This window comes from Cinclus cinclus, chromosome 11 (genome assembly GCF_963662255.1).
Source record: "Cinclus cinclus chromosome 11, bCinCin1.1, whole genome shotgun sequence".
Lineage (NCBI taxonomy): Eukaryota > Metazoa > Chordata > Aves > Passeriformes > Cinclidae > Cinclus > Cinclus cinclus.
In genome coordinates this window covers 6,579,255-6,603,705 of record NC_085056.1, presented here as the reverse complement: position 1 = coordinate 6,603,705, position 24,451 = coordinate 6,579,255, and the positions used below count along the sequence as shown (strand labels likewise).

Sequence of the window (24,451 nt, the reverse complement as noted above, 5' to 3'; positions counted from 1 at the left end):
CTTCTCCTCTGGAATTCCCTGCCAGAGACTACTGATCTCTCTCTCTCACTCAGTCTTCATTGCAAGTAGAAAAGGATTGGTGGTTCTCCCCTATCATAAGCCATCGGGAAAAATTCATCTATCTGCAGAAGAGAGGCTGCAGTTTTACTAAAAGCTTCCAGAAAGACCTGGCAGCCTCTGGACAGCCTGGTAACAACACACTTACTTGAGTTCTTCAATAGCCTGGCAATTCTGCAAGCCTGAGATCAAATACTCAATTCCACTTGGTGCAACATTGCTAGAGGTCAGCCTGCAAAACAGCAAAGGTCAAATGAGAAGATTGGGTCTCATCACACTGAGAAAGAGGGGTTTACTGCACTGAGAGACAAACTGCCCCATCCCAAATCCCAGACAGAACAGACATCAGGGACCAGTAAGTTCAGAGAGATTTCCAAACCCCTTGTGTGGGGTTTGGGTTAGGGGCTAAGGACTGGAGGACTAAGAGGACTGGATTGAGCACAGGCTGTGTGCTCACATTCTGAGGCACAGGATTGAGCAGATAATAAATATGTGGAAAAGGTCACAGCTGGAGACATACCCAAACATCTTCAGCTCTGGAAGGGGTAGCAAAATCCTGACTAGAATTTCTGCTTCATCCTCCTGGAGTTCCACGTGAGACCATCTGCAGTGAGGCAAGGACAGGTCTGAGCTTTGTCCAGTGGTGGCAAAAGGTCTGTGCTGGGACATTGAAGGTGTGACACAGAACTGGTACTGGACAAGGTCCCATGGGAGCTCCCAGCCATAGTGAGTGTAGCTTATCTGGGCACTGGGAGATTTAGATGATTTCAAAGGATTCCCCAGGAAGCCACCAGGTCTGTGGGTATTCCCTATTTTCTATTCAAACAATCCAAGTAGGGGACCCAAAGGGCAGGGACTGGGACCTTGCATTGGCCTCTCTCGTGTCCTACTGTGTGTTCAGAGTGCTGCACTCACCAGGACAAGCTGCTCCCCCTTCCTAAAAATCCTTTACAACACCTGGCGACTCACCTCAGCACCTGAAGCTGAGCACATTTTTCACAAAGCCTTTGGCAGAAGGAGTGCTTGATTTCTGCCTTACATAGACTCAGTCTGCAGGACACAAACACACAGCAGAACTGTCAGTGAGGATCAGCAGAGCCCAGTGCAGCATCTGGTGTCCCCCAGGGACATGATTAGGGACAGATCAGATCTTTCAAGAGCCCACCTGGGGCTTTCCTGCCACGTCCCATTTATGTCACACTCCAGTGTAGAGAAACACAGCCTGTCCTCACTGCCCAGGACAAGAGCTGCCTCTTCCTTCAGCTGCACAGAAGGAAAAGGGCACTGCTGCTGCTCTCTCTGCATGCTCATGCAGAAGCCAGCATGTCTTAAGACTCTTCAAAGTGCTCCTGTTTCCCATTTGCTCCCAGGAAGGTAGACAGATTTTTTTGCCTTGTTTAGGTCCAGTATGGGCCTGAAGGAAAGCAGCCCAAAGGACACATGCACGTGTATAAGGTTTTCTTCCACATGTGTGGCACAGAGGTGCTCTGCGACTGAGACCTTGGAGTCTTAGACACTCTGAAAATATTCTTCATCCCACAGTGAAATTCAGAGCAAGCAGAAAATAATGATAATCAGTCGCTTTCTCACCTGCTAACGACTGATTCTTTCTTCTCCTGGCAGTTTGGGAATCTTAGGACTAATTGGAAGAGGGTTTTATCTTTACATATCCTGAAAAGGTAGAGATTACAGAACAGCATAAACCTGTGAACTCCTGAGGGAAGAAATTACTATTTTCCATAGGAAAAATCAGGAGGACTGAATGGGACAGGGTGATTCTGGCACATGAAAGCTAATCACCCATCTCTGAAGAGGTTTGTAATGTTTAAACTAGCTCCAAAACCAGCCTAAACTTGGCACACTTTCTCCCAAGGATAACCAGGAACATGGTCTCCTTCCCATTAAACCTTCTGAGTTGTGTGACCATAAGCCTTCTAAAGCATTTCTACCCACCAGCCATTTGGGTTAAAATTGGTTCAAGTGGGCAAATGGATCACAAATGCACTGGAGACAGTGAATAAACAACAGAAGAATCAGTGCTGGCTTCAGTCTCATTTCCTTAAGAGTATCAGGCCAAAAGTAAAGGAAGAAACCGGTGAAATGCTGAGAGACACCAGAACCTGAGGTGCCACTTACGTGATCTCAGTGATGTTTCCAGAGGCCTGGACAGCCAGCTCAAGAAGGTTCATGACTCTCTCTTTGCAAACCCATGGCTCTTCTATGCTGTAAAGCAGAATAAAGGCAGCTCTGCTTTATTCACACATGAGGATCCAACTCTGCCTCTGTCAGCTGAGTGTTTCACACTCTAAATATGTGGAAAGGCTGCTTGGCTTAGTAGAGTAATGTCTGCATGGGAAACAGGGGAACCTGGGAACAGGCAGAAGTAGCTCAGCTTCCCTGTAGAGGATGGAAAATTCCCTACCCAAGCAAAGTGCAGGATGCTCTGGCAGTAGGAATCCACCAGAATTATCCCCCTGCTCTGCAAGGCTGGCAGTGATCTACAGAGCCAGCACACTTTATGGCCAGAGCTCTACATGAGGCTCAGTGGGAATCAAGGAGATAAAAATCAAATACCAATAAACAGAGTCAGCCACGGGAATTTCTCAGGCCAATGCTACCTGCCTTTGGAAGAAGCACACTTTTGTTCACTTTTGTTTTTGGTGAAAGGAGATGTTAGACTATCAGACCAGTCTCAGATCAGTATCTAAAAAAGCACAATGACAAAGTACCTGATTTTCAGCAGCCCCAGGTCTTTCCTCAGTGAATGCAAAAGTCTTTCTGCAACTTGGACTGTCATGTTGTTATTTGAGGACCTAGAACCAAAGCTCACTGTAATGAACAGCTCACAAATGAACCCACCCAAATGGGTCCAAGAGCCATCAACTCACGTGTACTCTGTCAGACCAGTGCACTTTTCCAGGAGCAAGAACAACTTTTCCAAGTGCTCTGGCTGAAAGTTGCACTCTGCCAGTCTGAAAGGATGAGAAAGAGAACAAATTTAGCTCATCACAAACAGTTCAGGCTTTCTGAGCCAGAAATATCAGGCAGCACAGCCTAACCTCACAGAGAAAGAAGGATGGCACAAAAACCTTAAACACCTTTAAGAGTCTCCAAAAAAAGATTGTGGCAACACTTCAAAAGCATCTGTTGAGATATTCTGGTAGAACATACCTGTATGCTGCAAAGGCACTGCTTTTTGTAGGACCTTGTCCTGTGACAGGGGCTGTAGGAACACCTACAGCTGCCAGGTGAGGAACAGACAGTGGGGAAGCAAAGAGAAAAAGGGATGTGGGATTCTCTGTGATGTGAGAAAGCTCTTCTCAGAAGGTGAGTCAAAGGAAATGTAACAGATATTAGTGTAAAATATCACCATGCAAGGAGCCAGGAGGAAAAAGAGGTTTTGTCTGCCTTGTCCCTTGAAAAAGGACACCACTTTTGCCAAAGAAATCACCACAAAAAGTCTGTAACTTTACCTCAAAATCTTTCTTGGGTCATCTCTGCTTGTCAGCTTGATGATTAAAGTTGCTTTGGGGCACAAACTGCACAGAAAAGACATGAGTGCAAAATTTAGATGGATAATTACTACTTTTCCCAGTGGTCAGAATTTAATGATACCAAACTCCAGAAAATAATCCAGCTCAGCAGTGATAGAGGTACCTGGCCCACCTCACCCCTTCCTAAAATAAACCAGTCCAAGGAAATGCTTCAATAAGGTCTCACCCATGCTAAATTGGCATCAAGGCAACTCTGGTGTTTGGAGAGGCAATCCTGACCTGTCCTGCTCTTATCTGCCTCCTCTGCAGTCTCTGCTGAGCTCTGGGGAAGGGAACAACAGGAGACTCTAAAGCAGCCCAAAGATTCAGCACCCACATCTAACTGCAGGAATTAATGGAAATGCCCCTGGTTAAAACTGGTTGAGGACAGACCAACTGGTCCCACGAACATAAAATTTGATAAGGTCCCACAGATGTGCAGCACAGCCCAGTTTCATGACTGGAATCTCTGAGAAAAGCACTTTGTGCCAGAATAAGAGGCCCAGAGCCCATGGGATATTTTTGCCTGAGAGGAAAGAAGATTAGAGATGCAAATCCAAGTAAAAGAACATGGGAAATTGCTTTCTATTGCCTCTGAAATCTCAACATACTGAAGAGAACCTTAGAGAGAAAATGCTGGCTCCTGCCCTGGAGAGGTTCATTAACAGATACATACATGACAATAATTGGTACAGCTGACACATCTGTGTCTGTACACAAAAATAACCTGGCCCTGTGGAATGGGAGTTCTGCTTGGCAGTTATGTTTGGTCATTCAAAATGGACATAAACCAAAGCTTTAGGTAGTTGGACATAAAGGTAGTTGAAAACATCATCCTCATCATTGTTATCTGGAGATCACAAACTTTCAATAATTAAGAGGAAAATAAGCAGGGAAGACTCAGAAATTAATGAAGAAAAGAAGTCACCTGACTTGAACTTCAGTGGTGTTTCCAGATGTGACAAAGGCATTTATGAGATGTAGAACTCCATCCTGAGAAATCCCATTGTGGCTGAGACTGCACAGAAGAGGAGGAAGGATTTTCAGGTGTCAGGAGTCAGTGTTGTCCCCAGGCTCCTCAGGCACAGAAGCAAAATTCAAGGTGGCACCAAAGACAGAGCACTTTGTGGGATGCTGTGTCCCTTCAGCTTTGTTCAGTCACTGAACCCTCCCCCCCCCCAAGACAGCACCGATGACTTGGGGGACACAGCAAATGCAATTTTCCTCTTGCACCACAGCAGCTGGAACATTCACTGCCCCACCAGAAAGGGGAGATGCTGGTGTAAGGCATAGCTCAGCTCACAGCATCTGTGGGTCCTGTGTTACTCAAAGAGAACACCACATGCAGAAGAGTGATGACCTGAAAACTCTGGGGCCTGGGTCAGCTTCTGTCACACCACCCCACTCTGGTCATTGCTATCTCCTGCTGACACTAATAAAAAGGCTTTCTCTTATTTTCAGCAGGTTTTGGATGAAGTCCTGAGTCACCACAGCCTGGTAGTCTTGAGTTGTGCTTGTGGTTCAGTCAGAGCTTTCCTCCTAAGGCAGGAGAGGGCAAGAAGCACAAGCAGCAGCTTCATGAAGGATCACACCAACACCCTTCTGCTGGGGCACCCCAGATTCACTGTACACTTTCTTACTTGAAGGAACAGGTAGCAGGCACACGATGCAAGCGGTCCAAGAGGCACCTCAGGCCTTCATCTCCCAGCTGATTCCTGGAGAGACTGAAAGGCAGAAGAACAATGTGGCCAACCAAAACTCAGCCTTTGGAACAGGTTACCCAGAGAAGTGGGTGTTTCCCCATCCCTGGAAATAGTCAATCAGTCATCCCTGATCTAGCTGAAGATGTCCCTGCTCACGACAGGGAGTTAGACTAGATGGCCTTTAAAGATCCTTTCCAAAAAAAGTATTCTATACTTCTATATTTTGTTTAAACAGCAATGCTCCTCTGAGAAGAAAAAAAACCCCTCAAGTTTCCTGGACTTAAATCCTAGTTTAGCCAATAAAGGTCTGTTTAAAACCAATCATTGCCTTATGAAATTACCTCATGCATAAGCTCCAGGGCAAGCTCAAATGAAGAGCTCAGGTGAAGTGACAAATGCCCCAAAACAGTAATGGAGTGAAAATCCCAAGGAAGTTATCCCTTCAGCTCAAAAGGACCTGTGTAATTTCCAATTGATTTGTTTCTCAGCAGTCCGACTGAGCACACATACCCTTGCAGACAGACTGGGAAACTCCAGGCAATGCTGAACCACACAAACACAGCTTTCCCTCAGTGACTCTGCTCAAGATCAGGGTAGTACCCCAAGCCCCACTTACTCTACTTCTGCCAGCCACCTGTGCTGCTCCAGGATGCTGCAGAGCTCCTCTACCTGCCCTTCCCCGATGGCACAGCCTGTCAGCCTGTGTGAGACAGCAAGAGTTAAAGCATGGCCAGCAACCAGCTCAGCCTGAGCTCTGAGAACTGCCCACCAGCAGCTGCACCTTTACACCAGTCTCTGCACAGCATTCACGTTTTTTGCCATCTCCTTGGTGCTGGAACAGAGACATTACAGTCTCCTGGCCAGGGGCTTAGGAACCACTGCTCCCAGGGAGGCAGCAGACACCTCTCACATCACACAGGTGTTCATGTGGGGATTATCACCCAGAATTTGAAGCACACATTTGGAAAATGCAATGATGAGGGCTCAATCCAGGTGCTCATGCAACAGAATTTGGTGCAATTCAAGATTATCATAAACAGCCCAGAAAAAAAAGAGAAAAAGAAAAGTACGGGCCTCTGCCATCCCAATGCATCCAGATGGCTCTGAATTGCATTTAAGCAGATGAATTGAGCCCTAAAGCTTAAGCTACTAGCCCAAGCTCAATACAAGCGGAAATCTGGCTCCCTGCACTGATGTTTCAAACCCATCCACAAATGAATTACAGTAAGTGTTCTATGCCAGTACCTGCAGGATGTCTTTTGGCTTTGCGTGGTCCCTCCTAAATGCAAGAAGGCATTTTCACTTGACCTGAAGCAGAAACAAAATACAGTCCTTCAGCACCGATCTCCAAAGAAGACAGGCTTTGTATTTCTTTTAGGGCTGAGCTGCTGGGTTCCAGTCTGAGTGTCTTACCGGACTTCCACCACTCTGATCCGCTCACAGAGGTTGATGGAGTTGAGGAGTAAAACAGCACAATGTGGGGACAAGGAGTTGTTCCTAATACTGTGTGGGAGGGGAAGGAAGAAACTCTGAGATCAGCTCTGAAGAAGAGAGGCTCCCGTACACACAGCCCAACTTTCCCATTGTTCAATTTGAGACACAAAATATTGGTACGTGCCATTTAACTCAGGATGAGGGAGCAAAGACCTAGAATTCTGAGCATTGTCACCCAGCCGTCCTTTACCTAAAGGAGAGTCTCCTCTAGTCCCCTTTGACTAAAAAGGGAGTACAGACCAAGGGCTTACACTGAACAACTCCTCTTTGGGGCTACTGGACTAGAGATACCCCAAACTGGAATCAACCTCCTGACTGGGCAAACTCCGTCTCATGAGACCCTGCAGCTCCTCCATGCTACAACATCTTTTAAAAGATGGCCAAGCTCCTTCTGGGCTTTTTGTCCGCACAATGGAGTGCCCTAACAGCACTTCTCTGGCCTGAATTCCAACCTAAATGGCCAACATGCTGCCAGAAAACACCTGTGGCGTCAAGTGTGGCAGGATGTCAGATCCATGCAGGGCAGAGCTGTGAGACACTGACCACACAAACAGGTGATGCCTTGTCACCATGTGTCATCCCACATTTCCTATACTTGTCACAGGTGCTGGGAGTCATGTTCCATGGAACCTGCTAAGTGAGGATTATATGGCATGCTTTGCCTAGGACAGACAGCTTTCCTCCTGTCCTTTTTGTCTTCTGCTAAATGCCATTAAAATGCTGCTTTACTTCTAGAAACAAGAAAGAAATGGGCATGAAAGCATGTCTGCATTTTCTTTGCCTTGCTTGTAAGTTTACAATTACTGCTTATTGCTCCTAAGATCTGCTGTGGTATTAACACTTTCCAGACCAATGTTTCATGGCAGCAGTCAAAGCAGGGACCCCAAACATTACCTCAGTCTTGTCAGATGACAGAGGGATGGCAGAAAGCTCAGTAATCTCTCAATGCTCTGGTCACTCAATGAATTTCCAGACAGACTGTAAAACATGAGAGGAAACAACACCCAGGAGAAATTGTTTCAATCCCTAATTACTTCTGCAACATTTACATTTCACATGGTGTTATGGGCAAATTCTGTAAAAGGACTTGTCCAGAAATGCCATGAAAGTTGGGCAAGATTTAGTTCTTACAGCCTGATCTCTATGTTACAGCCAACTAACATTCCAGTTTCAAGAGTCTAACTTTTATACATTTACAAAATGATGCTACTGGTATCTTTCATGCAGGAGATAGGGGCATTATGTTATTCTTATTTGCTATTACTCAGTTTTTGTTCTGACCAGTATTCTTCTAATTTTCTTGGTGCCGAGCTCCTGCCTGGAGTGACCAGGAGCAGACTTCATGGCTAAGTGGGCCAGGATCTCTTGCTCCAGCTGTGCTACAAGTTGGGGTCTCAAAGAATAGAAGACAATCCAGACACAGGAGGTCTATAGAACTTCTAGAGGAAGTGGAACTTCTAGGAACTTCTAGAGAACTTCACTGAGGAAGATTGTGAAAACACACACGTGTTCTGGGGCCTTTACACACTGATGTGGCAGACTTAGGAGACTTCTTTGAAGTTCTCTTTGAAACAGGGCAGTAGAAAGTCTGGGTTTAGCTTAGAATCTGGGTGAAGTTCTGTGGGGAGCCTTGGGAGGATGTGGTGAGAGCAGAGCTGGTGTTCACCAGCTGGCACCTTGAACATCAAATCTGTGTCTGGGGGTGGGGAGGCAGGCAGACAGACAGACAGACATGCTGACTTACTCAATTTCTGTCAGCTGGGGACATTGAGCCAGTGTCTGGCACAGCCTGGTCACATCCTCCAGACCCACTTTGCTGTCCCTGAGACTGAAGCAAACAAAGCACTCAAGAGCTGAGCATGACCATAGGATGCCAACATTCCCTGCATAGCCCAGATCCTCACATCCCAGCACAAGGCCCATAGTGACCCTCTCACTTCCACTACATATACTGTGCTACCCTCGGTCTAGGACTAAGAAATCAAAACCTGGGACAAGCAGATGACTTCACCATCGCTGAGCTGATTTGAGACAGCCAGTCCACCAAAATACCAATACTTTGGGTGCTGCCTGCCTAGAGCCACATCATTGGTCTTTCAGTTGTCTCAGGAGTCTGGACAGCATCTTTCCCTGCTCAGCACTGTCTTGGCTCTCCCAGAGGAAGGCTGGAAATGTCCTATGTCCTTCTCCAAGCAGAAAATCACAGGAGCCTTTTTGAGTGACAAACTGGCAGGTCTCCATGGGATTAATGTAGTAGTCACCTAGATCTGTCTCTCGTTATTTATGGGTAGAAGCTGCTTCTGCTGGAAAGCAAGGCAATCCCCCCAAGCCGAGCAAAAGATGCACTATTTATTTTCCTCTCTGAGGAGACACAGCTGGAGGGCTGGGTCTGTCCCACACACCACACTGCCCTAAAGACACAGACCCCACCCTCATCTCTCCCTCCAGTCCTGGTGACAAAGGGAAGCCAGGCTGCCATACCAAAAGCACCATCCTTTTGCTTCCTGTTTGGGATGTGCCAGGGAACCACTCCTCCATCTGCTGGCGCTTCTGGGGAAAGAACAGTTTAGCCCATGAGTCGTGCTGAAGTTCTTGCCCCCGTGTAGCCAACTCCCCATGAAGGGGGTGAGGTGGTGGCAGTGGCCTCATGTTCCAATCTGCCTTCCCTCACCCCCTGCCAGAATGAGGTCCACCCCATCCCCAGAAGAAAAAGAGCCTTATTAGCCCTCTTCCAGCCTCCAGAGGATTCTGCACCCACTCATCACTTGGGCACCTGCTGTGTCCTGGCCCAGCAGGGAGATGACTGCAGCCTGCCTCAGCAGCTGGATGCTGCTCAAGCTGCTGCCAATCCATCAGCCATGAAACAGCTCACTGTGCTTCCCCCACCCTGCCTGCAGTTTGGCTCTTTAACTGACACACCTCAGGGACCCGCACATCACCTCCTGTTTAGAATTTCACAAGAAGTTGTGAAGACTTATATGAGTGGGTATGATTTTACCTGACTCTTTCCCAAAAGGTCAGATGAACCACCTGTGTGTGTCCTAAGCTGTAACCAGAAAAGAACATCATCAGCATGGAGTTTGACAACACAAGCCCCTGTATCACTCCTCAAAACCCACAGCTTGAGGTTTTAAATAGCAAAAGAATACAGGAAGTACTCCGGGTCATACCTGAGGATCACTGTTTTAATGTGTTCCAGTGTAGTTAGTGACTGAGCTATGAAAAACACAGAGTTCAGAGAGATCTGGTTGTTGTTAAACCTACAGGAAGAAAAGATGAAATCAGCTGCTGCAAGCAAAACTGATAAAAATGAACACCATGCCACAGAACAGTGCTCCTTGTGCAGCGTTTCCCAGGCTGCTTCTTTGCTACCTCTGCCTGTGTTTCCAGCTACAGTTCTGCAAACACAACTTGCTCCCATATATTTCAAATTCATCCCTCACTTTTATTGTTCAGAAAATCACAGAATAACCGAGTCTGGAATGGACCTCTAGAGCTGATCTAGTCAAACTCTCCTGCTCAGAGGAGGGTTAGCATGGAGGACACTGCTCAGGACACTGCTTGGGTTTTTAACACCTCCAAAGACAGAATTCACAGTCTCTCAGGGCAACCTGTTCTAATGAGATTGTCTGTAACTGGAACAGTCTTGGCTTGAGAACAGTTCAATTAATCAAACAGGAGCAATAAATATTTCTTTCAATAGTGCAGAATGGTGCCATACTCCTTAAGGCACAGTTCTGTACAGTTCCTACATTTGTAATGGGAGCGCCAGGTGAAATACCCAGATAAACACAAACCACTGCAGCAGATGAATTCAGACTCTACCCCTGAGGCTGGATCTCCCCAGCACTTCCCTTCCTTCAAAGCTGTTCCCCTCAGGAGAGGACGGGCTGCTCCCCCTCCCACTGAGGAATTTGAAGAGGAAATATTCAGAGAGTTGCTGTATGCCTCAGAGGCTCCTGGGCACTGAACTCAGCCAAGCTTCAGGTGGAGTCAACCTGTCCTGAACTGGAGGTGGGGACAGAGCAGACAGCATAGTGCAGCTGCCCAACACAGAATATTCCTGCACTTGGTTGTGAAGAGCTCTTCCCAAATGTGCACTGTTCTTCCACAAACAATACTTCACAAAACCCAATTCATGCATAAGGAAAAGCCAGGAGCTACTCACTTGAGAGAACGTAACATTTTCAGTTCTGGGAGGCACTGAAACAGCTGCAAAAGTCCTTCGTCTCCCAGATAATTATGTGATAAGCTAGGATTTAAAGAAAGGTATTTAATTTTCACAGTAAAAAACGCCAGTAGGCACCATCAGCTCTATTTTCTGTATGTACAGCCACACCTTCCCCCAGGCTATGCCTCTGCCCCACTCTTTGTACAACACTGCAGAACAAACAAGTGGCATTTTCTCAGCATCCCAAATAACTGCAGGTAAACACTGTGGGAGATTAGGAGGACTCACTCCAGCTCAGAGATGTTGCCACATTCCTTCAGGACTGCACACAGATTCTTCAGGTCACCCGCTTGAAAATTACAGTCTGTCAGTCTATGGGGAAAAATGAAATCAGTCATCCAGGTCTGCAGGATTTCAAGCAAGGTTGTAAACTTCGCTCCTCTGAAAACTAGAGAATCAATGAAGAGATAACAATGAAATTAAACAGTCCCCTTGAAATACCTCACTGCTTATCAGCTCCCACCGAGCCTCCAGGTGATGGGGCCACCCCCTGGCTGGCACTGCAGGTCCCTGTGTCCTTTGTAAGGCACAGGGTCTCAGCCCCTTGCCAGGGGCTCCAGCCATTCCCCCCAGCCAGGGCAGAACCTGCAGCTCCCCAGGCAGCTGCACCCTGAGCTGCTGGCAGTGGGGACATTCCCAGTTCTCTTGTGATTCACCACTTAGAGATGCAGAGATTGGGAATAGGACCCAGAGACAGTACATGAATGTAATACAATGAAAATTGGCCAGGGTACCTTATTTTCTGGGAGGTGGTGGGTGTCTGGTTTTCCTCCCCATGTTGTTGGTCATCAGCAGAGAACGCAGGCTCTTCCCTAAGTGAGCACAAAACCAGACAAAAGTAAAAATGCTTTTGCTTTAGCAATTCTGCAGATCCCTTGGGCTACCCCGGCTCCAGCCCACGCCTGTACCTTGCCAATTGCAAGCTCTCCTTTTCTAACCAAATATTTGAGCATGCAGGCTACTGGGGAGAAGGGGAAAGAGATATTTCTATCCAAGTTTGATGGAGAATTCAGCTTTTGCTGAATTTAGCTTTTGCCTAAATAAGTTTTGTGAGGAGCCTGTACAAAAATCTGACAATTCAGAATTAAATGGAACTGTCTATGACTAATTAAACTGTAATGCTGTAACTAAAAGCTACAACTATAAACTGTAAAGCTATACCTAAACCTGACTATTCATAACCTAAATGGAACATGCAAAACCTAAAATATCAGAGTTTGAAATGTCATCTGGTACCTTAAAGGAGTCCACAATCATGTGCCTCAGGCTGTCACTCTCAAGCACAACCACTGGGCTGTACCCCATGACAGTTCTGCTGTTTCTCTCTGGCTAAGAGGTGGAATGCAGGTGTACCATGGCGAATGCTATTTTACAGTGGGCTCAGTCCACAGAGAACAAGGGTATAAATAGTGAACCTAAAATTCCAGGAGCAACAGGAAACCAGTTCTTGGTCAAAATCTTTGGGCTGAGCTGTTTCAAACATAAATTTTCTGAGGGGAAAAATTTTACTCCAAACATCTCATGATTTAGGAGTTCCATGGTCCAGAATGCACAGTGTTCTGTACTACAGGGATCTGTGAATCTCACCAGATTTTGGTGTGGCATTCACTTGTTTTTTTCACCCTCACTATTATCACATAGCATGGGTGTCATTAAACAGCCTGCTCTGCCGATGAAATGTGCTCTAGAGACATAAAACACTACCGAAGGCAGTGACAACTTTTAAAGTGGCTGAGAAAGTCAGGAGACAGTTCTACATTTAGATTTGGGGGTTGGGGTGGGAGGCAGGAACTGCTGTGAAGTGGAGTGTTGCCCTTGGTACCTACACAGGATGCTAGAACTAAACAGGATGCTGAGATAACACCATTTGTGCACACACAGCCTACCTAGGAGGAAGGGAAGCAAACTCCCTGTCTTCTCTGAACCTCAGGACTGCAGTATCATGACCAAGGCTGTGAAGAAGAGAAGTAATCCATCAATGTCATGGTTTGGTTATTTATAGGACTTCTTGTTCGCTTTTGTTCTGCAAAACTGGAGACATCAATCACTTGTGTTTAAAACACTCCCAAAGCAAGAAAAAATAATCTCCATCAGTTTTAAATTCTGGTTGTATCAAATTATGCAGTATCTGATGATCCAGTTTCTCTGAATCACCAGACAGAGCCCAGACAAAATTGCTATACTTGAAGTCCAGTGTGTTTTCAAGTGAAAGTAATAGAGGAGAACTTCCAGTTCTGCTCCAGGAGGTGTCACCAGTTCTCATATTCTGCAGAGATCTTGTCTCCAAAACCTCCCAAGGCAGAGAGCAGGGAAGCATTTTAAAATTCCCCCGTGCATTTAAGCACAGCCAGTTTTGCAAGTGCTTAAATTCTGGTTGATGGCCCTGAGAAAATCAGCTTACAGCAATGTGTCACCAATGCCAGTGTTAGTAACCACCTTGGGACATGTTCTTCACACACCACACTCCTGAGGTGACTCAACATAAACCTCAGAATGTAATTCCCAGACTTGCATTTTGGGATTTACCCCAGGGGTGATTCAAAACCCACATACCTGACCTGCACCTCCATCACCTTCTGGCAGGTTTTTACTGACTTCAACAGGCTGCAAATGCCGGTGACAGAGAGGTGGTTTTGACTGAGACTAAGAAAGAAAAAAGGCAATTAGCTGGTCCCTGAAATCCCACAGGACTGTCCCAGTGAAGCAGCTACCAGTGTTCTGCATGCCTGAAACCACTTCCCTTCAGAAGAGGGCAGGTTGGTTTTGTACAAGGCAACACTTACTTCAGCTGCTTGGAAATCGATATACAGGGGAGGTTTTCCAGCAGGTAACTACAGCCTTCATCTCCAAGCTTGTTGCCTGATAAACTGAAGCACTTTCCATTTAGTAGGAACTGATTTGAACAGTAAAAACAAAGCCCTCAAAACCTTGTTTTCCCATGCTTGCTCTCCCTTTCCTACAACTGGGTTGATTTTTTGTTTTGTTTTGTTTTTGCCTGGACTGTTCTTCTGTCTAAGATCAATCTTCCCTGTTTATTTCTGCATGAACCAACTTCAGACAAAAAAATTTTAGCCCTTGGCAACATGATTCATGTTTTAGACCCAAACTATCTTGCTCTAGAAAAACTATGGTCTTTAAGGCCCTTTCCAAGCCAAACCAGTCTGTGATGCTATGATCCCCTGCTCCCACACCACCTGCCTACAGCCACTCAACAGGAAGGAGAGGAGGCACTCACTCCACTTCAGAGAGACAGGGACAGCTCTGGAGAATGTCCACAATCATCTTGGAATGTTGGGAAGACAGTCTGTGATCCTGCAAGCTGTGAACAAGAAGGCTTGGTGAGCAGTGAGGGTCTGGGGGTGCCCCTGGCTGGGCTGGATAGGATTGCTATTGTAATTTTTATTTACTGATTCAGGTTTATTTCAAACTTTTCCACATGTGGAAATATCCTCTGTCCTCAAGGACGAACACATCTGCTTTTCTTGGCCTTCTATAGTATCTGTCATCTGCAAATCACATGCACCAGCAGGACTTTCAATGTCTACTCTTACCATAAATTCACACGTCTAGTAGGAATTATTTCTTTATTCTCTTCCAACTTCAAATCCGAAGATCTGCAAATAGGCAAAATATTTGGCTTTTAATATGCCTTCATGAAATATCTGACAACTTGGGTCCTGGTTAATATTTTCCAGCAGAAACAACAAGGCCTGTGCTCTGTGCCTTCCAGCAGTTTTGCAATAGAAACATGGCACCTCAAACATGGCACCAAAGAGCTGCTTTTGTGGAACTGGCTGCAGGTGTAAGTGTGTGCAAACCCAGGTGTTTTGGTTACTTTTCTATTGCTCAGGCAGAGCCAGTTCTGCCAGGTGCAAGGGCAGTGGCCACCAGTTCTGCTGTGGTTGTGGTTTATGGTGACACCAAGCTGATGGCTTCAACCAGCATGACTGAACACAGCACAACCACAAGTGCAGCATCTCACCTTTGAACTTCCTCAGATGTGCCAGAAAAATAAATAATCGTGGTGCTCACCCTGAAAAAGAGATCTATGTCAGTATTACGGAAGAGGTGGAAGGATGCCATTTGTTTAGCAGGGGTGTTGGGTAGGGACCAAAGCTGTTGCCTGGATGCTAAAGAGGGCTTTGACATCTGCCTGACCAGCTCACTGCCATAGCCAAGCAAAGATCACTGCACGTGTTGAGCTGGGGCTACAGTGCAGATGAGACAGTCACACCATGGAAAAGATTGGGCCAGGATTTTTTTTCTTTTTTTTTTTGCAAGGCCAGAAATTTGTTGGAAAGAGATGCAGTATAAACGCCCTGCAAGAAAAATAAGAAAAAGCCATATGCAATTTAAGTTATACCAGGGATTACTTTGGCCTGTTAAACATAGAACATTGGACAAGAGCCAGGATGGTTTAAAAGATCTACCCTTAGTCATCTTGGACACATGAAAATCCCAAAACCTGTAATATAAAGGAATGCGAAGCTAGAGCTAAATTCATTTTCACTAAATTTAGCTGACTGATAACAAATTTGTACTAGTTGGTAAATAATTTCCTTTGTGATATATTGCAGACCATAAAAGCAAGTTTAAATTCTGCTACTCAAGAAGAAATATCACACCCTGCAAATGGTTTTATAGACCAAGGATAAAATGACCTATTAAAAATACAAAGAGAAAGTACATGGTATGATGAATTCCCATTTTGTTTCCAATAGAAAAGAAAAAAGGAGTCTGATTTCTGTTCACTTCAGTTATCCAACAATTAAGCTGACAAACAGTGTCCATTTAAAGTCAGCATCTAAAGAGACAACCTACTTGAATTTGCAAGAGCTCTTATGTGTTGATACCTGGCACACAGTTCAGTAACATTTTGACAAACGATGCCTTCCTTTGCCAAACTGAGAACAGCATTCAAGTAAAGATGATTGTTGCTCAGGCTGTGAACATGAACAAAAATAGAATCTCAGCTGCTGGACCCCACAGCATATTCTTTAGTTACACAAATGCCCTCTGCTCTCTTCCCCAAGCATCCTGAAGCACATGATCTTTTAATTTCTCAAAAATTTCTGAAATTTACATCTAAGACTCAACAAAAGCATTATCAGATCATAGTTCTTTCTCTGCAAGCTGTAGCTCCCATGAATTTATAATCAGAGATAACTCTTCTATGTGCAGCAGAATGATCATTAACCAGTTTTGGGTTAGTTAGTGGAGGTAGTTCATACCTTCAAGATTACACCACTGACCCACAGTGCACACAGTTAAACTCCCACTACAAGAAATCCCATTTATGTATGGCTTATTAAAGCAGGGAGGCCTGAACACAATCCTCCAGCCTCTGAGGATTTAGTCTTTGATTGCATGTTCTTTCTGTTTCATTACTTGTTGGACCTCATTAGATATGAAACACAAGATCTTGCTTCTACAAATCCTCTGCTTGTTCTCAGGGCCACAGGGCACTGAGAGCCTCGGAGGAATCATCCCTTAGCACAGCGCTGTGTGTGCAACAGAGATGGGTGAGGCAGTGAGGATGACAAGTGGCACAGTTTTCCTGCCTTTTCTGTAGGATAAACTGCTTCCCTGGGGGCAGGCTGGAATTCCCCACAAGCTGTTATCCGGTGTGCCCAGGAAAGCAAGAGCAGCAAGTACATTCCTCCTTTCCTGCCTGCTTTCAAACACTTCTTACCACACTGCACATCCAGTAATTAATTCCTGGATAGGATCCAGCAATGACTGCAGGTATTTTAGATTCACCTGCTTGCACCTAAGGGTATGTGGAAGGCCTTTAAAGGCAGAGTCTCTCCCTTTCAGCTGGAGTAGTGCTCTGACCCCACAGCTTTGTGTCTATCCCTGTCCTGTCACACAAACTAGACTCAGACTCCAGCACTTGCAGCAGCTCTGCTGCTGCTTCAACTGCCCCTGGCAGCTCTTCAAAAGCTTTAAACCCCTTCAGCCAGGCTGGTTCTCTCCACCTAAAAAGCTACATGTCCATGCTGGGAGTTTCACTAGCAGTCTGTCCCTCTCAGTCAGCACTGGATGGCCACAGGAGTGTTAGAAGGAACAGCACAGGAGAAGAGGGCTGTGGAAAGGCTGGGAAGACTCCGATGAAGCCATCCTCCCTTACTCAGAGGTGGGACATCTCAACCTGAACCTCACCAAGGGGGAGGGAAGAGGAAAAGTCAAGCTAAGCACTGAGCTGAGCACATGCACTCTAATTCCTGGAGAGGAGTCAGTGGTGCCAGGACTCCCTTTGGATGATTTTAAAAGACCTAGATAAGAACTGTGAGGCTGAGTCTGTCTCAAACTGAGTCCAGCACAGTCCTGCTTGCACTTAAATGTCTATGCCTCAGCTTGGGGCCCCACATCTCTGTGCTATGCTTGTTTTCACAGTAGCCAAGGTTTAAGCCATTTTTACTTACTCTACTTTCTTCAGCTTTTCCATTTTGGAAAACAGGTCCATCACCCTCTTCACTTCCGGATCCCGTATCCGATTGCCCTGCAAGCTGCACACAGATTCATTCTCATCAGTATCCCAAGGAAGGAATGGTTGATTTGATGGCCATTGCCACAATACACTCACTTTATTTCCTCAAGCTGGAGGCACTGTGATGCAGCCTGGACCAAGTCAGTCATCCCCTCAGCTGTGATGCTCCCACCTGTCAACCTGGAAAGAGGAAGGATCAGGCAAACCAAGCAAAGGCAGGACTAGAATCCCCTGCAGCACATGGAAAACCTGTCTCAGACCCGTGCCTGCACCATGTGCCCAGCACACACAGAGGCAGCATCCTGGCTCTGCCACCTGCAACCCACTTCACACTCCTTTTGCAGCAGGGTAACACAACCCTGCTCTTGATGCCAGCATAGAACAAGAGCCACATGTGTCTGTGCTGCTCTGTGCAGCACTGTCACCCTCATACACTGCACAGAACAGATCAGCCTGGGGTGAGCCAATGCCACTGAATTATAGAAAGCAGACAGGAAGGGAGAAGGCACTGGTGTTACAAGCAGAGACTTACTCTAGTTTCTTCAGGTTCCCCATTCCTTTTATGACTTTTGAAAGAGCAGCAGCAAAGTCATCGCCACATCTCCTGCTACGAAAGCTAAAATGTGAAGAAAAGGGGAAAAAGACAAACACACCAAAAGCTGATATTCGCATTTGCTTGCACCCCTCCTTTGTATTGAAAAGAAATGCCTATCATCTTCCCTCTTATCTGCTGCATTAACTACCCTGCTGTTCATCTTAATCAAAATCGAAAAACAAACAAAAATACAGCCAGAATGGATTTATCACCTTATTATCCTCCAATCACCCATAAATTCATTATTTCATACATTTCTGCAGTACTGAAATTACACTGTTCAGATCAAATTTTCTCACATCATCTCCCTCTCTCTTCTAGAACAAACTTGAGATTTGATCCTCCAGTCCTTTAGCCCTTCTGCTCACCCACCAGCTCACAGCACTCATTGTGTTTACCTCAAGTGTTCCACATTTTTACAGCCAGCCAGAACCTCCAAACAGTCAGTGTCCACAAGACATCCTGCAAAATCCAAACAGATCAAATCCTGGCTCGAGTTTATGACAAAAACCAAAGCTGACATGTCCAGCGTTGTCAGTCTGAAGTTTTTAAACTCATATTTGAAATTCAGCAGGCTCCCAATGTGCTGGGCTACTTCAAGGTTTTGTGTTTCAAAGGTGCAGTGGCAGAGCTCAAGGACCTTAGGCCCTGACAGATGAGTGGCTGCCAGTTTCTTGAGAGACTGCAGGATCACATCCTGCTTTTCCTGCACCCAAGCTTCATCTTGCTCTGCCAACAGCATGAGAAATGTCCTACACTCTCTTGACGACAAGCCTGAGAGAAATACGTGAAAGCTCTCCATAAACTCAGTCTTTGTTTCATTCTTTGAAGTCCACTTTGACTTCAAGAAGAACTTCTTCTTCAAGTAGTTCTTGTCCACCCTTCTACTCACCATGAGACACAGTGCTGCAAAAAACTCCTGTAAGCTCAAGTGCACAAAGGCATAGCCAACCTCTGGGCAAGTGCCACTCGTCTTCACCTCAAAGACAGTCAGCAATCCATGCAAGGAAGCAAATTCCTTCACATCCTCGGGAATATCACCAACATAAAACACGAGTTTCTTCTCTTCCAGGCCTCTCAGTGCAAGATCAAACAGACCCAAAATGGCCTTTTTGTTACACTTCAGCTGTGTCTCCTCATCACCAGCACAGTCTCCTTGCTGCTTGTTTAGGAAGATGAGAAACATTTTGATATATAACTGTGTCATAGTCTGAGGAAGCTCCACCCTCATCTGGTGTTTAAGGAGCAAATACTCCAAGCAGATGCACACAATGTTACACAGAGCAGGGATGAGGCACATGCTGAGCAGTTTGGTGTTGTTCTTCACGTGAGCAATAGCTCGTTCTCTGAATGAATGCTGATGAAAATAGTGGCTGACATATTCCTCAATCTTCTCATGGTCAAATCCCCAAATTTCTGCCAACACGCTTACTGTATACAAGAAGTCAGGTAGCCTCTTAGGTCGGCTGGTGACCAACACTGTGCAACCAGGCAGGAGCTTCCCATGACAGAGGTCTGCAAAGAGCTGGGATATGGGCACAGGGAAGGTAAGACCTGAGCCTCTCTTAGAGGAGGATGACACGACCATGTTAGCTGCAAACTCATCCAGCCCATCAAAGATGATCAGTGTCTTCTGGGCATTCTCCAGGATGCTCTGGAACACAGCATCAGGGCTGTCCTCTGGCTGAAAGAACATGTCAAACAAAAGCTCCTTCAGGGTCAGTTTCCTTTTAAACAAATTCAGCTGCCGAAACTCAAACAGGAAAATGAAGAGAAACTGAGGTAGGACACCTTCTGCCCATTTCTGGCAAATCCTGTGCATTAGCCTGGTCTTGCCTGTACCTGGTTTACCAAACAAAAAGGTCACCTTTGTCGTGTGCAATGGGGCCTCACTACAAAACAGATCTGACACTTTCATGGCTGTATCTGCACATTCTTCTGGCTCAAGAGCACCTGCCAGGTCCTCTCGGGGTTTCTCCGCTCTCTCTTTTAAGCGGGGGGCTTTGCTCTGGTGAATGACAACGTTGACAAAGGTTTGGTTGAAAGGCAGTGGCTGTGTTTGTTCCTGTGCTTCTGTTCCTGCTTCTCTCCTGCTTCCATATCTCTGTTGGATGAAATTGATGAGGAGATGCCTGTACTTTGCAGATGAATCTAAGAGAGAAGACAACAGAGGGGGTATGAGGGTGAAAAAGTTAGTTGTGAGTCATGAGACATCCAAAGTACTACCACTTACAGACAGAGAAATAATGGCCCTGATCAGAGGTTGCTGGGTAGAAATGAGAAAATTTGAACTCCTGAAAATGACCTATAACTTCTCCTGATTTTTCACAGGGGCCAAAGAAGAACAACATTCAGGACAAAGATGACACAGCTTTATATGAAAAACTAAATCTTACTACCCCTAATATGAGAACTAGGTATCTGTGCATTATGCATATTATTCCCTGTTCACTAGCTCCCTCTTGACCCATGCTGGCCTCTCAATGCTGGAAGTTGATTTCTTGGGTGTTTCTGTAAAGAGGTTAAATAGGTCCTTTCCTCAAAGGGAAGCCCAGCACACTTTCTGGAATATCCCATACCCAGTCGTCGCTGTTTGGCATCCCTGTCACTCCCAGAGCTGCTGTGATGGCAACGGCGAGCAGAGCCTGAAAATGGAAAGGTCAGAACCATGTCAAAAAGACATTTTGAATGGCAGCATAATAAAGCTGGGCAAGACACTCCAGCAAAGCATTTGGGGAGCTGAAGAGGAAAAATTGGACAGATTTGTAAACTTGGGCTGAGATTACAGAATTGCTTTTTCTGAGAGGGGCCACAAACACTTCAGTGGTGAGTCTTTTTGTAGGCTGGATGATGTACCTGCTTCACTTTGAACAGAAGGGGGAATGTGGCAGGGAATATCTGTTTCTGAGGAATGCATGGCACAGATTCCCAAGGTTGTTTATGGTTAATGGTTAATTTCCCGTTTTTTTTTATGGTCAGAACGGACAAATAAGGAAAGAATGGAGAGAGCTGAGAGAGGCACGTGTCTTTCTTAACTAGCCTTAGTAACTTTCAGCACTATTTTCAAATTTCCATTCCACCAGCAACTGGTAAGATGGACTCACTAGGACAGCACAGCAGCTGGCAGCAGCCTAAATGCAGAAGAAAGGTCACTTTTTTCTTATTATTTTCAAAATCTTTAACCTTCACGTGACACACAAAACAGTGTCATGACATTTGCAGTGCTGCGACTCAGAAGTCTCTGAGCACAAAGCAGAGACAAATCTTCATCATCTGCACCAACTAGGAAGACCTCAGTTCCAAATGCACCCCTGAAGAAAACCCTGCTATCTGTTCTCTTAAGCTCCTATTCTGACAGCTCTGGAGTGGTTTCTGCTTGATTGATGCCTGAATAGTTTTTCTGCTCTTCCTTTAAAAGCCAAACTGACTTCCTCCACCTACCAGTGAGTTGACTACAGAAGAAGTGCAAAAAAACATGGGCTTTGTAGAGTGAGTGGGAGATCCCTGCAGAGAAACTAAAATGAACGAGTTCCTTAGCAAGGGGCCAGCAAGGCTTTTCTGAAATTCATGGAGAGAAAACAAAACCAAGGGAGGTTCACAGGCAAAGCACCAAGAACAGAACAATGAAATGTGAAGCTGCAGCGGCTTTTCCATACCTTGCCTGTGCTGAGGGTCAATACCTGGGACATTTGGAGCCCTGCCCTGGCCATGAGCAGAGAAGATAAACTCCAGGAGCACAGGATGCATTCCAGCCTTACCTTTTGGCAGAGATGAGTGGACTCTTGTATCTGTGCCTGATTCTTCTGTCTGGCTGAAGTAACCTAAGGCAGTAGAATGGTAAATTCATTATGGTTAATGTGAACATTCTGCCCTTGAAATTTGGAGTGTGGCAAGCCAGAGACAAAGGGCAAGCATCTTGAAACACAGACAATGGCAAGCCAAGACTCAGTATAAGGGATGCAAACATCCAGGTTTCAAGGTCCCCATCTGATCTTCTCCTTCCAGATTACTCTACAGTACAGTTAACTTAGCCTTTAAGGCAGGCGAAAAACAACTTTACTCTCTGATACAAGCTAACTCGGAGTATGGGCAGCTTTGGCTGATCTAAAACCATACAGTGGCCCAAAAGGGAAGCCCTACTTTCCTTGCAAAGAAGGGCTTTCTGTGAATAGACCACCAGCAGAGTCAGCAGCCCAGTCAAGGGCCTTTTCTGACTCACTGCATAGCTCAGAGCTGCCACAAAAGCCCCTCAGCATAACCAGAAGCAATTCACCTTCAGAAGAATTAGTGATGCTCAGCTGTTACTACAAAAGTAAAGCCAGTATAAGCCAGCTCCAAGACCTTAAGAGACGTCGTCTTTTACGATACATCACAGTGTCAAAAGGCTGAAAACTGTTTCAGGTTCAGTCCTGAGTGAAAATCCCCACCACTCCATATTCCCTGTTGGTTGTCTGGTCTTTGCCCTGTTTCATCTCAGCCAAAATTGCTGCTGGTGCACTTGATTACAAAGGTTGCATCCACCCAACTGGTGCATCTAATAAAAGTTACAGCAAGCAGGATGTGAAAGACAATACTGTTGAGAAAGACTCATCCTGTGAGACTTCTTGCAGAAGAGAAGAATTAACCACCAGATGAAGCAACCCACTAAAGGAGAGGCACAGATTAGCTGGTGCCACAGGTCCTCACAAAGCAGAGAATGTGCACACCCTATGCAGTTCACAAGGTAACACACTCACTGATCATGGTCCTTATGAATTGCCTCATTTTCTCTAAAGCCACTGCCTCTGCTCATGACAAATATGGAGAACTGGTTTTCTGTGGTTATTTTATGATTTCTGTATTCCCTGCCTTTCTGGATCAGGAGAATTAAAAAAAAAAAAAAAAAAAAAAAAGTCCACAGAACAAAGAGATTGGAGTCTTCTTCAAATAAATTCATCCACAAATTGCATCTCAACTTTATTGGAGGTGGGGGTACACAGTTTTTATAGGTTTCATATGTTAATGTTATTTTTAAATTACATTTCTAAGCCAGAAGTTGTGCTTCCAAGAAAAACAAGGCCATGCAAGTGGGGGCACTGGTGGTCCCAGTACCTAAACTGGGTGATGGTAATGGGTGCCAAGGCATTGGCTGTGTTTGGACAGGGGACACTGGCCTGACCTCTCTTACCTTCTTCAACAGAGCTCATGAGCAGGACCTCCAGATCCAGGGGCAGGTCATACTTCATGCAGACAGACTGTGCAAAGTGTTTCCAGGCAGCAGGACCAGCCTTCTCCAGCAGGTCAAGGAGCAGTGAGGTTTTTTCTCTGGGGTCGGTGATGCCCCCCAGGCTGCTCAGGGCTGCCTCGGGGATGAAGCGCTGGGAAGTCATGAGCAGCCAGTGGAGATAGGGAGTGAGGAACTGCACAAGCTGGGGCCTGGCTCTTGCTACAGCTGCTTTCAGGTCCAGATCATCATTCTGAAACGGGGGCTAGAGTGAAGAATGAGGACAAAGGGTAGCAGTGGGCACAGGAGCAAGAGATGCTCACCAATGCAGCCCTGCTTGGCTTGGTCTGTTTTTCTACCCCTTGGCATAACCCAGAATTTCTTATCCTTACTCCTGAGTTCAGAGCAGAGATCTGAGCCCAGTTGTGAGGGTGCAAGGATGGCAGTCCTGGTCTGCACAGTGTCTGACAGCAGGGATGTGAAGGACAGGGCAGTCCCTGGGAGTCTCTGGCATCAGCCAGGGAGAAGCTCTTGACATCTGTATTGCTGCAGTGGCCATCTGCCAAATATAACCTCCCAGGCATCTCTTACACGTACCAGGACCTCTGGGGAGGTCAGGGGTGCTTTTGTTATTGTTTAAGAGTGCTTACACAGAGTCGAGGCCTTTTGTGCTTCTCATACCACCCTACCAACAAATAGGCTGGGGATACACAAGGAGTTGGAGGGGACACAGTCAGGACAGCTGCCCTCAACTGGCCGTATGGCATCACACTCAGAACATAAAGCTGGGGTAAGAAGGAGGAAGGCAGAGAGTTAAAGTGATGATGTTTGTCCACCCAGATCACCATTACATGGGATGGAGCCCTGTTTTCCTGGAGATGGCAAAACACCTGCTTGCCCATGAGAAGTTGTGAATTAATTCTTTGTTTTGCTTTCCTTGTGTGTGCAGCTTTTGCTTTACTTGTTCAGCCATATCTTAGTTCACAAGTTTGTGCAAGACCCCCCTGCACAAAAGGCTCAGGCAACTGCTCTTATTGTTCATTTTGTGGGAATGAACCACCCATTTCTGCTTTGGTGGCAAAACCACCTCCATTCCCACTTCCTTCCCACAAACACACACACATGATCTCCTACCTGCATTGTTC

General features: G+C 45.9%; 1 protein-coding gene across 1 annotated transcript in view; it reads right to left on the bottom strand.

Moving 5' to 3' along the window:
• Window positions 1-24,451, bottom strand: part of NLRC5 (NLR family CARD domain containing 5) — a 30,451-nt gene extending 6,000 nt beyond the window's left edge. The window contains exons 1-36 of the mRNA XM_062499953.1: window positions 24,441-24,451; window positions 23,271-23,571; window positions 21,862-21,924; window positions 20,683-20,748; window positions 18,502-20,254; window positions 18,041-18,124; window positions 17,605-17,688; window positions 17,444-17,527; window positions 15,872-15,961; window positions 15,001-15,051; window positions 14,570-14,632; window positions 14,254-14,337; window positions 13,802-13,885; window positions 13,572-13,661; window positions 12,905-12,970; window positions 11,753-11,830; window positions 11,247-11,330; window positions 10,956-11,039; window positions 9,958-10,047; window positions 9,786-9,833; window positions 9,269-9,337; window positions 8,532-8,615; window positions 7,682-7,765; window positions 6,707-6,796; window positions 6,539-6,601; window positions 5,910-5,993; window positions 5,231-5,314; window positions 4,519-4,608; window positions 3,531-3,596; window positions 2,946-3,029; window positions 2,787-2,870; window positions 2,194-2,280; window positions 1,648-1,728; window positions 1,027-1,107; window positions 578-661; window positions 206-289 (exon numbers count right to left, since the gene is read on the bottom strand). Of these exons, the coding sequence (XP_062355937.1) occupies window positions 206-289; window positions 578-661; window positions 1,027-1,107; window positions 1,648-1,728; window positions 2,194-2,280; window positions 2,787-2,870; window positions 2,946-3,029; window positions 3,531-3,596; window positions 4,519-4,608; window positions 5,231-5,314; window positions 5,910-5,993; window positions 6,539-6,601; window positions 6,707-6,796; window positions 7,682-7,765; window positions 8,532-8,615; window positions 9,269-9,337; window positions 9,786-9,833; window positions 9,958-10,047; window positions 10,956-11,039; window positions 11,247-11,330; window positions 11,753-11,830; window positions 12,905-12,970; window positions 13,572-13,661; window positions 13,802-13,885; window positions 14,254-14,337; window positions 14,570-14,632; window positions 15,001-15,051; window positions 15,872-15,961; window positions 17,444-17,527; window positions 17,605-17,688; window positions 18,041-18,124; window positions 18,502-20,254; window positions 20,683-20,748; window positions 21,862-21,924; window positions 23,271-23,571; window positions 24,441-24,446 (4,652 nt within the window). The 5' untranslated portion in view covers window positions 24,447-24,451. The remainder of the gene's footprint in view (window positions 1-205; window positions 290-577; window positions 662-1,026; window positions 1,108-1,647; window positions 1,729-2,193; window positions 2,281-2,786; window positions 2,871-2,945; window positions 3,030-3,530; window positions 3,597-4,518; window positions 4,609-5,230; window positions 5,315-5,909; window positions 5,994-6,538; window positions 6,602-6,706; window positions 6,797-7,681; window positions 7,766-8,531; window positions 8,616-9,268; window positions 9,338-9,785; window positions 9,834-9,957; window positions 10,048-10,955; window positions 11,040-11,246; window positions 11,331-11,752; window positions 11,831-12,904; window positions 12,971-13,571; window positions 13,662-13,801; window positions 13,886-14,253; window positions 14,338-14,569; window positions 14,633-15,000; window positions 15,052-15,871; window positions 15,962-17,443; window positions 17,528-17,604; window positions 17,689-18,040; window positions 18,125-18,501; window positions 20,255-20,682; window positions 20,749-21,861; window positions 21,925-23,270; window positions 23,572-24,440) is intronic.